General features: G+C 40.3%; 1 protein-coding gene across 1 annotated transcript in view; it reads right to left on the bottom strand.

Moving 5' to 3' along the window:
* The window catches only part of EFCAB2 (EF-hand calcium binding domain 2), a 34,057-nt gene that overhangs the window by 10,827 nt on the left and 12,005 nt on the right, over positions 1-11,225 (bottom strand). Inside the window, exons 2-3 of the mRNA XM_009321267.1 lie at positions 6,926-7,010; positions 2,422-2,494 (exon numbers count right to left, since the gene is read on the bottom strand). Coding sequence (XP_009319542.1) covers positions 2,422-2,494; positions 6,926-7,010 — 158 coding nt within the window. The remainder of the gene's footprint in view (positions 1-2,421; positions 2,495-6,925; positions 7,011-11,225) is intronic.

Below are 11,225 nucleotides of genomic sequence, written 5' to 3'. Positions count from 1 at the left end.
TACATAACACAACTCTGAGAACAAATACAACAACTTTGAGAGCAAATAAATTAACATTGTGACCAGCAACTACTAAACTAATATAATGAATGCTGATAACAAATTTGTTTTAACACACTGTGGTCAGATCTGTTGTTATCTCAACCCTTTGAGCCCCACGTTGGGTGCCAAAAAGGACTGCTGTGGTTTAACCCCAGTCGGCAACTAAGTACCACCCAGCCGCTCGCTCACCCTCCCCCACCTCTGGCCAACAGAGACAATTTTTACTTTACCTAAATTAAGATAAAATGGTATTACCATAGTTAACGGTAATAGTATCTTATACAAATTAAGATATATTAGTGATTAATATAATACATTAAGGGTTCTGGAAGAAGATAGTGTTCTTCTCGTACTAAACCTATGCCAAGGTTTCATTTACAGACACCATGAAACCTTCTTTGAGATTTAACTTCCAGTACAGTGTTCTTTAAGGTTAACCATTACTCCTGAATGTATTCTTTCTTCTTGCAATATTTGTAATTCTTATAATCAACAATTGCAAACATGTTATACTGTTGTATGTCAAGAATCTTCCGCCTCATAGCTGCATTGCATTGTACTTTATTATGTATTACTTATCTCAAATTTTCAATAATGCTGAAAATTGAAAAAAAAAAAAAAAATAGAAAGTCCAATCTCTTTGGGAGGGGATGCAGGCCTTAAGCTCTCCTGGTTCCCCTGGACTGGGGGCAGGGGAGTCAAAGTATCCCCTTCCTTTTCTCAATTCTGTATCTTGAGTCAGTTGCACTGTTCATTTGCTGCAAACAAAAATCTCTGTGGGCCACTAAAAATATCATCTATATTAAGCACCATAATTTCTCTTTCCATTTTGTCTTGTTTATCAGTGGGAGCTGGGACAATCTGGTACTGACAGTACAGAACCGGTGCAGACAGATTGCAGCATCATGTTAAAAGATCTTTCTCCTCTGATGGTTCTTTGCACTTCCTCATCTGAAGCAGCTGCATCATTTTCACAGGACTTAGCACAAGATTTCTCACACTAAATTCTGATCTACAAGAGACCAGACAAGGCTACTGAGGAGAGACTACTACTGCAACCATCCAAATTTTTGTTGGGGACAGGAAGAAAAGAGTAAGAGAGAGCAATTCCCAGTATCCTGACCTATATATGAAAAAGAGAAAAATCCTTCCCCCACCTCTCAGCCCCAGCATCTTCCATTCCTTCAGGCAGCATATCTGTTTGCAAAAAGAATGTGAAGTCACTTACAGGGAAGTAAGTGTTTACATTACAAAATGGTAAATAGAAATTTAATTTAATTTCACTGTCTAACTTTCTTCTATAGATGTGCTTTCTCCAGCACCACCACCTCCAGTGGCAAAGACAGCCAGCATTATAGAAGCTTTGAACCAGCAATCTAAACAGCAACCAGCTCCTCCACAAACTAAGCCAACCCCACCACCACTGCCCCCACAACCTCCTAGTAGAATCTCTCAAAGAAAGCCTATTCCTGGGTAACTGGTGTCATTTTAGTATTTACTATATTTCATAATTATTAGTAACTTTTCAATTTTATGGTATATAACATACAAGTCATCTATAAAGCATGCATACTTTTGCCAGCGATATTAACCATACCCTGCCAAGGCACCAGTACACCGTCCTTTCTATTACAAGCGTGAGGTAAGGAGACAAAAATTAGTGTAGGAAAAAACTGTGGAGAAATGTGATTGAAGTTCTTTACTCCTGCATATCATTGGAAGAATGGCAGGACTGACAGGGCTGGCAAGGTTTTATGTCTGAATTCTGACTTACAGGCTTAAGTGATCAAGTAAGAAAAGATTACTTATCTATAACTGAGAAATCTCAAGACTGGCAGAGACCTCAGGAAGGACAGAAAGTTGAGGGGTCTAGCTATAAGATAGTAATAACAGGTCCCAGTGAAAAACATAGCAGGTCTTCCCTCTGTGTATTTTTTGAATTTGATGTATAATTTTGACACCTGCTCAAGAACTAATTTTTATTACTTAATCATCAGTGTGTGCCCATGACATGTCCAGAAGAGTGAGATGGTTAGGGTTTGGCTATCCTAATCCGACTGAGGTTTAGGACATTCTTTTTCATCAGCCAAAACCAATTTTTCCTCCATTTTCTATAAACGGCCCTCCAGCTTGGCACAGCGTCACAGTGACCCTCTGGGGTAAAAGAGAGTCAAAGACTCCTCATTTTAACCCATCAGTGTTGTTACCTCATCAGCCTAAAGGCTTGCTTCAGGGCAACCTGAGAGACTGCCTGCCTGCCTGAATCATTTTCATGACACTTCCAACCTCTGGGAAAAAAGCTTAGGTTTCCCACATAGCAAGGCGGAAGGGCCAAACGTGTGCAAGACTGAAAAAAATACAAAAGATCTAAACATTTACCTTTGCAAGCAGTTCATGTAGTTCCGCCTCAGTTGGGAAGCAACCCAGTGACCTGACAATTGAACCAACCTCTCTGAAAGAAAGAAAGAACATCTTTGTCAGCAAATCTGCAAGACAAGAGTGTCTGTGGAGAATCCAGATATCAATTCAGAGCTTGCGTACAGAAGTGTCCATGTACAAGCACACAAGCACATGTATGTGGACTTTTAAGATGATGTCTCTGTAAGCAATGTCTATTTTTACAGACATTAAATATTCTGGAGCTTTTTGGAAGAGTATAATTGTTCCTGTGACTTTCCTCAAAAATTCTTCTTTACCATTGTGTTGCAGTGTACTGTGTGCAGGTTACTTTTCAACTGCCGTCCTCTAATTGTTAAGCTTAATTTCTGTAAAGTCTACATTTATGTAGTTAATAAAACACTTTGAAACCTATATTTTTACATTAAACGCTATAAAGATGCAAATTCTAACTGCAGTAAAGAACAATTACAAAAAGTCAGGAAGGAGGCAGCCCTGCTATGCCCCTGCTGTGCTCTGAAAGAGTCGAATGGACCAACACACTGGCTTATCACCACCCTGTTCACGCTGCAAAATATATTCATAGCTTGCATTTATTGCTGAACCTCGTGCAGTTGTTCTGAGGCTCTAAATAAAATTCTGACCAAAGTGGCAATGCCTCAAAAAAGTTAAAGATGAACAACATCACAGACTAGATGCAAAAGTACTGAAAAGCCGTAAAAAAGAGTACTAATGAGATTTATGGTATGATTGAAAACAAAGTAACAGAAGCATCAATATTGCTTGTGATTTTAAGTCCAATTCTACACCACAGAAATTCAAGCACATTTGAATAAGTATCCACAGTGCTGGTGGTTCCCATGATTCAAACCTCCGTGCTTTCCTCATCTTCACCAGTACATTTGGGGGAAAAAATAAGATGGCCTAATAAAAATGGTAGATACAAGAAGCAATGACCTTTGTAAAATTGTCTTACAACAGTAAGGCCTCAAATGTGGCACACCAAGCGCACGTAAAATTACATGGATCAGCCTTCGGTCTCCTCAGACAGGTCCTAAGGAGCTCCCATTCTGATTGAAAATATGTGAGAAGCACTACAGTAGACAAAAGAGAGGAAAAGGCCGGCTGCGCAAAAATAGCTACAAAATAAAACCCAGTCCCACACATACAGTTGTTACCAAACGAAGCCATCTGCTCAAATGACTCAGTGAAACCTTGCCCCCTGTGGACGCGAATGGAAGTTTGGCTATTGGCCTCAATGAGGTCAGACATTTAGTCCTATTTTTATAATTCTTGTCCATGCATACTATTTCTAGTATGGATATACTGTATTTGAGGCTCTCACTCCTGCACTCCCTCGTCTTTTCCAGCTAAAAGATACTTGTAAATATACTCTGCCTCCCCCAGTAAAACACCCAACCCAAATCATGCCTCCCTGCTGTCCCACACTATTTCTACTCTCACAGAGTGCCAGAGATGGGAAGGCTGCCATCAACCTCCTGCCTCACCTCTCACATCAGCAAAACTGCGATGTGACTAAGGTAAGCCAGGCCCTGAAAGAGTTTGCAAAAACTGGCATTGCTGGCTGCTGTTTCTGGCAGTCTGTGCATGTGCCAGCATGAGGGTATTGTTTGCAGTGTCTATGGTCAAAAAAGTCATGTCACATTTGGTAGTAACACGGAGTTTAAAGGACCCAGATAGGAAACTGTATTTTCCTCCCAGACACTTCCTCTCACTTAGTTCAGGAGCTGCAGTTTCTGCTGTGTAGTTTGTCAACACACAGTTTGAAACCACAAAAATGATGGTTAAAATGAGTTTATGTCCATACAGGCTTTGTTACACAGACACAATAAAATTTTGGGTCATGGTTTTCACCCTAGATGTAACACTTTCAACAACAAGATTTGCAAAATCATGAAAGCCCTTGACTCAGGGTGTGTTGTAAGCAGCATGAAACAATACTGTCTTCCTCATGCTTAATTTCTTAGTAATTTGCATTTGCATTAGGAGTCATGCAATACTGGTGTTGGCCAGTCAATCCAGGATAATTTTACATATTCTTCACACGTATCCGATATTTCAGGCAATAATATTCATATGTCTACAACTGTGGTTAAGAATTGTGCTGTACTGCCACCTTCTGATACAAGATAATCAGCTGTTAATAATCCCATTATTGTGACACAGCCCTGCAATATGAAGCTAGGAATAGTTAGACAATAAATTATTGTTCATTGTCAGTAACTGTACTATGATAAAAAATTAATGTGAAATTGTGCATTTACTACGTTAAATAGACTTTTGAATGTCCCCCCTCACATGTTATGACTTACTGGCTGAATGAACAAATCTTTATAAAGTCTATCTGTATCATTTCATTGTTATAACATTTTATCAAGCTCTATATCCATTATATAATAGAGTGAGGAGTGTAGCAAATTTTACAGCTATTTAGCCAGGACTGCAGATGCAAATGACAAACAAATAAGCCACTAGTATGTCATGGTGCAGTGAGGGCTAGGGGCTCCCCAGGGCTGGGGGGGTGGTAGTGGCAGGGCCTCCCCATGGGTGGTGGCAAGGCAGGGCCGGGCAGCCAGGGCCCGTCCCACCGCCCAGCCAGGAGCAGGGCAGCCAGGGGGCACGGGGGCAGCCCCAGCCAGGAACATCCCTGGGGCATGGGCCAGGCACCAGGCACCTCCCTGGGGATGGGCCAAGAGATTTAAGTGAGCACGCTTCCCAAAGAGCCCCATGGGAGACAGCAATTGTACCGAGTGTGGAGTCATACCCTGAAATTTTCCCTATGTAGTATAACTGAAAAATCATTTCACTTCTATGAAGTACCCATAATTTCTTAAATTTAGAGGCACTAGTAAGCATGCATTGCTAAAACCATCATATAAATATTTTGTAGCCTCTGTTTATTACCGTAGAAAAGATGTTTGGAACATTGAAAGATGTTTTCCAATCTGGCTTTGTGAGGAATGTCTGATGACAACAATTTCACCAGTTCTCACAGTCCTTTGTAGTGTTTATACTCAATAATTGATTTATAATTAAAAGCTCTGGTGATATTCTTGTGAAAATAGTAATTGGAAATATGAAAAATTACTTCAGTAAACTTTAATGACAACAGCTTGGAACAACTTCAGAACCTGCTCAGTGAGACATAAACATGTGTTTCCTGTATGTTATAACAACAGCCATATTGTTATATGTATGGATGTTTATGTTAAAATGAAGTTAAAATAGCACTGTCAAATAGATGGATTTAAAAAATACCAGAATTAAGATTATTTGGGAATTTTTAAATTTGACTTTACCTCTGTATCTTGTAGCCAGTTATGCCCTGATCAGTCTAACAGTCCATGTTTTTTTCTTCCACTGAACTTTTTCTTACTCCCTCAGACATATATTTTGTTTGTATTTCCATAGCATTGCATGATAAAGGTATAGAACATGCAGCTCTCCCTCCTGACCTGTGCATCCCATTTGCCCAGTTCTGGTCATCCCATTTCAAAAAGGAGATAGCTGAACAAGAAGGAGCACAAAAAAGTACAGCCAGAGCTATGGAATGGCATCTCCTAAGAGATTAAACACATCCAGACTCTTCAGCCTTAAACTACTGTGATGGAGGAGGGATGTGACAGACAGCTAGGAAATCATTAATGGTGTCGAGAATATTAATAGAGAACAATTGTTCACTATTTATCATAAGTCCAAAAAAACCCAGGCACCACTGAAATCATAATGTGGCAGATGTACAAAAACGAACAGGAAATACTGCGTATTTGCTCGATTCCTTATATTCCTCCCCCAAGTAACTACTAGTAGCTCAGGTAAGGGTACTGGGCTAAATGGACTTTTGGTGCAATCAATCCAGTATCATCATCTTTATGTTTGTATTATCATTATCATCATCATCATCATCATCATCATCATCATCATTATTAAATTATATAATCAAATTGTATGCAATTTTCTTCCAAGTCTCCTAAAAACACCTCCCTGTCAGAGCAACATCCACCTCCCACATTACCCCAGAGGAAGAGAGATGTGCGGGATGCATAGCAGCTGGGGACACCTACTGAGAGCAGGTAACTGTAACACACACTGGCAGGGACACTCCTTGATGCGCTGGGACTAACCCGAAAGCAAGGGGATCCATACGGGATCCAGGACCTATAGTGCCAAATGAGCTATCAGAGCAGAGATTTGCTAGTAATAATTGTAGCCTTAGACTTGTCTAGCTGCAGTTTCCTCTTGCCTCTTGACTCCACCAGTCCCACCATCCCCCTCTCGAGCCAGCCTCAGTCTTCAACCACTGAACAATGCAAAATTTCTATTAAATAAGCAAAGACATACTTGTCTGATCAGGGCCAAAAGGATTGTTTCAATTACATTTTCTGATAAAGCAGATGCAGGTTTAAGGAGTTCTTTATCTCTATACTAGATCCTGTAATATTTCTGTGTGAAGATATTTACAAACCTGACATCCGCAGTTTTATTGCATTCATGGTCAAACACCTCAAAAGCTTCTATAATCTTTTTCTCAATTTCAGCTACTGCGTGATCTGCAAACAGAAACATAAGAAAAGAAAAAGAAAGATTCACTGAGCTGTTGCAACTGTTTTATTTCCAATTTGAGAACTGCAACAGCAGAAGCACCAAAACTGATAGAGGGGCAGACAGGAAAGGTACTTCGAAAAAGCAGAAGTTATTCTGAAAAAAACCCACTCTAAACACAGAATCTGTCATTTATATTAGTAATATGGCCTTGCTATGGCTCTGCAGCTGCATCAAGTCTGGTGGTAATGGTGTGTCTCATCTGCATGATCACCTAGCTGTCCAGGTGTGGACCCTGTCCACAGTGTGCCACAGCTCCTTCTGGACCACGAGCCTGAGCCCTTCCTGGATACCACGATGCCAGCGGTACAAGCAAAGCAAACGTGGGCCCAGGCTTGCCCTGAGACGGGGCTGAGTCTCTTCATCCTGCATCCAAGGAAACATAAGTGCTCTCACATCCACTAAGTTAGCCATCATGTATGAAAAGCTGAGAACCAGGAATAAAGACATGGCTAAGATATGTGCACAGTGAATAATTCTCTTGGTAAATAACTTATTGTAACAGTTTGGAAAGGAAGACGATCTCAGTGAAGGGGAAGGAGTAATTTGCTGCATTTCCTTTTTATATCTCAGTCTCAAAGAATGGGGAAAGAAGAACCACAAGTTATCACAATTATATCTCTCGTCTAAAGCCAGAAATTGCATTCTGGGGGTAAGGGAAGTACCAGGAAATAAATTCTGAAACGAAAAATGTACAGAGAGGAGGGGGTCCATCTCAAAAAAAAGCTCTCTGGCAAGGAAGCCAGGGTAAATAAAGATTGAACTGGTTAGCCCATTTATTAATGTCGTAGTTTGACTCCAAGACAGAATATAGGAAGCAAAGTGATATGGACTTGACCTTTTGGTTCTTGTGGCTAAATATGCCCAAATTCCAGCTGGCAAACCAACTCTCAGGAGGCAGCATTTTGTAAGCTAGCCCCACAGCCTCCACAGAGACGCCACAGGGAAAATTTGAGTGACAGACAGAACATGAGATTGCTATCAGGTACACTTGTTTTCCCATTTGCACACTTTTCTGTATTTTCAACACAATAATTAAAACATAGCTCTTCTCTATTAGAACCGATTTACTTTCTTCTTTAGGCTCATCTGGTATTAAGTGTTGTTGAGCAGCTCTGACCAGCACTAAACCACCGGACCTTTTTTCCACAGGCATAACAATTGCATACCTAGTTTTCTACAATCCCAATAGCTTGGGAATCTCTGGGGCTGCAGTCTACAACCATTTTTTTCATTTGCTCTCTTACCCTCATGACAGAAAGGTCTGTTTTCTGGCAAAGGGTATCAGAACTGAACATAGCTAAATGATACATTGGCTTTGTGATCTCCCTGTCTTTATCTTGACCCATGAGCTTTTTCATCACATTTTCTCTGCCAGTGCTATTGAGGAGGGCAGAAAGTGGCTGGGTGGGTGCCTGGCAGTTGGCCAAGGTCAACCCACCACAGGCTGCAAGCACCTTCAATATAGTAGTGGATTGATCCAGATAAAAGGAAGCTCTTTTTCATATAGAAAAGAGGTGCATCCCCTTATAAAGGTACAGGTGCCTGCTGCTTTCCATCTGTGTTTGGTACTGAACTGCCCCAGAGGATACGTGAAGAGAAAAGAGGTAGGAATATATCCTGTATTCCTCTCTCTGACTTTATTTCCCCGATGGAAACATGGGCAGGTACATGTACGATGGATTGGAGACTGGAGCCCACTGAGGAAGAAGAGCCCTGTTCAGTCTCCAGATACAGGACAAGCTGTATTCTTCTCATAGCTTGACAATAATGCCTACCTTTTATGTGCCTAAGCAGTAAAATCCACATTTAATTCCTTTCCAAAAACACAGTTAAATCTAAGTGGACCTGATTCCTTGTAGAAGAGGCTCTAAAGACTCGCAAACTACTAAATTTGATGGGAGTTTTTTCAGTGACTTCAAAGAGTCCTGGATCCAGTCTCCAATGTAGACTGTTGGAGTTTAGTTCTTGAGATCAGGCACTTCAACTGTACACTATGTCTTGCAGTAGAGAAATGCTGAAGGAATATTTATAGCTGTATATTCTTGGCTTGATGAGTGAGCCTTCTGTAAAAATAAAAATTAACCAGGGGGAGGCAGGGAGACATTTCCAGTACTGGAACTACGTAGCCATCCAGCCTTTTCAAGCTTTGCCTTCTGTGAAAACAGTATACGTTAAGCTTACCTGTTTCAAGAGGCCTGACAAAGAAAGGTCCTGAAATTAAATGAACTTGATGATTTAATCTAGGTACCAGATAATCTATATTTCTTCCAAGAACTGAGAGGAAGTGGTGATTAAGAGTCATATCCATGGAAGAAAACATAATATACTGTAGTCCTCTCAAAGACTCTCTGTGAGATGACTGAACACCTAATAAGCTATTGCCTAAATCTCTTGTCCTCCCTCTAAGAATGAAAGCCAAAGATGTTCAACATAGTTCAGGATGGCAAAGCTAGTTATCTGAAGACTTCTATGATTCACTCTAAACCTCTGTTTGGGAGGGAGAAAAAGATGGATTCCAGCTCTAGGGTAAGTAATGGATAAACGTTTAAAATTATACCTTCAAGAAGGGCATCAGAGATCAGACATGCAGTTAACTCAGCAGATGTGATGCTCTAATGTACTGAAATCTTTCTCTACAAGGAGACTCTGCTCCATGGGTAGATCAATGAAAGTTTCATGTTGGCCTGTGGAGCAATTTTTTAGCAGTTTTCAGGACAGAAATACCTACACTCTGATCGAATGAAAGATTTCACTCACTTATTCTACTAACTAGAAAAACAATACATAATACCAAAGATAAAGTTATCTGATTACATCCAACAGCTTAAATAAATAAATATTAAAACATACCATGCCAAAAAAAGATTCCAATACCTACAACTACTTATTCCCTCAAATGCATCCTGTAGGGATGATATAATATTTCCATTTTTATGCTGCTAAAATGCTTCAGATACTTGTCGTTTTCTTCTCATTTTCTCATTCTCTACCACATATGCAATAAAAAGACAAAATGCCTTAAAATCCATTCCTCACATACATTAACTGAAAAGTGTATTCACTATCAATTTCCTTTCCTGTACTCTCCTTTGCTATTTTCCCAGTTTGTTTAGCATGAACTAGATAAAGCTCTAGACACTGCCAGTTATGTAAGACTGGCAGGGAGCTGGGACTCCCAAATTAATTCTGCTGGTTCTTTCAGACTGAATTGTTCCTCTTCAGCTTGTCCAGACTGTTCCCCAGCACTCCGAGGCCCATTTGAAGCCAGTCCTTAAGCAGCACACCTGCCTCAGTTGTGACATTTCTTCTTCAAAGACCACAGCTTCAGTCTTTGTAGGGAACAGAAGCAATTAAATAGATGTGGCTCTGCCAGACTCTTGAGTAATGAGCATTTTAAAAAGTGATTTCTAGTTGATACAATTTGATAGATTCTACCATTCGTTTAACTGTATGAGCTTGCTTTCTTCTCTTCTGCAGGGCCTGTTGCTCTGATGGTTCAAAAAGCCAACCCTTCTTCTCACTGAAGAGAAATTATGTGCAGAAAAAAGCGGTATCAAAAGAACAGGTAGGCCAACATTAAACAACCACCTAAAATGCTGGGCAGCAGCATCTGTCTGCTGCTTACAGGAAAAGATTTAGTCCCAATGCAGCCTGATGAACCTACTTACACAATGTGATACTCTTAAACTCTTTTTGTGCTATGTAAAGACTAAAATTAAGGGCTGATTTGTAGAAGCACCAGTGGACTTGATTTTATTACTTAGTGTTACTGCTCAACACACCTGAAACATTAATCTTTATAAACATTACTCTAGGTATATTTTAATAAATATAGTCAATCTCATATTTAAACTCCTATATGCATGTGGAGACCTCATTAGTTACTCCATCCTCTCTTCAAGGTACCATGTTACAGTTACAAGCAGGTGTGAGGAAACCCCTGAGGTCTCTGGTGACAGGAACACGTTCTCACACGGTGCTGCCTTGCTGAACCAGTCAGTCTGAAAGGACAAGGTACACAACTGGGTAACCCCAACTCACTAACAGACAGTTTTAGAGTCATTTACATGTTGTTGTTCTGGTTTTATTTAAAAGTGTTGTTATCAACAGCTCTTTTGTAGATCTCCCCATCCACTAACCAGGGATTATCAGCAGGCAGT

The sequence above is a fragment of the Pygoscelis adeliae genome, unplaced genomic scaffold, assembly GCF_000699105.1.
Source record: "Pygoscelis adeliae isolate BGI_AS28 unplaced genomic scaffold, ASM69910v1 Scaffold463, whole genome shotgun sequence".
NCBI lineage: Eukaryota > Metazoa > Chordata > Aves > Sphenisciformes > Spheniscidae > Pygoscelis > Pygoscelis adeliae.
Note: the sequence above shows the minus strand (reverse complement) of the source record. Positions and strands in the feature narration are given on the sequence as shown.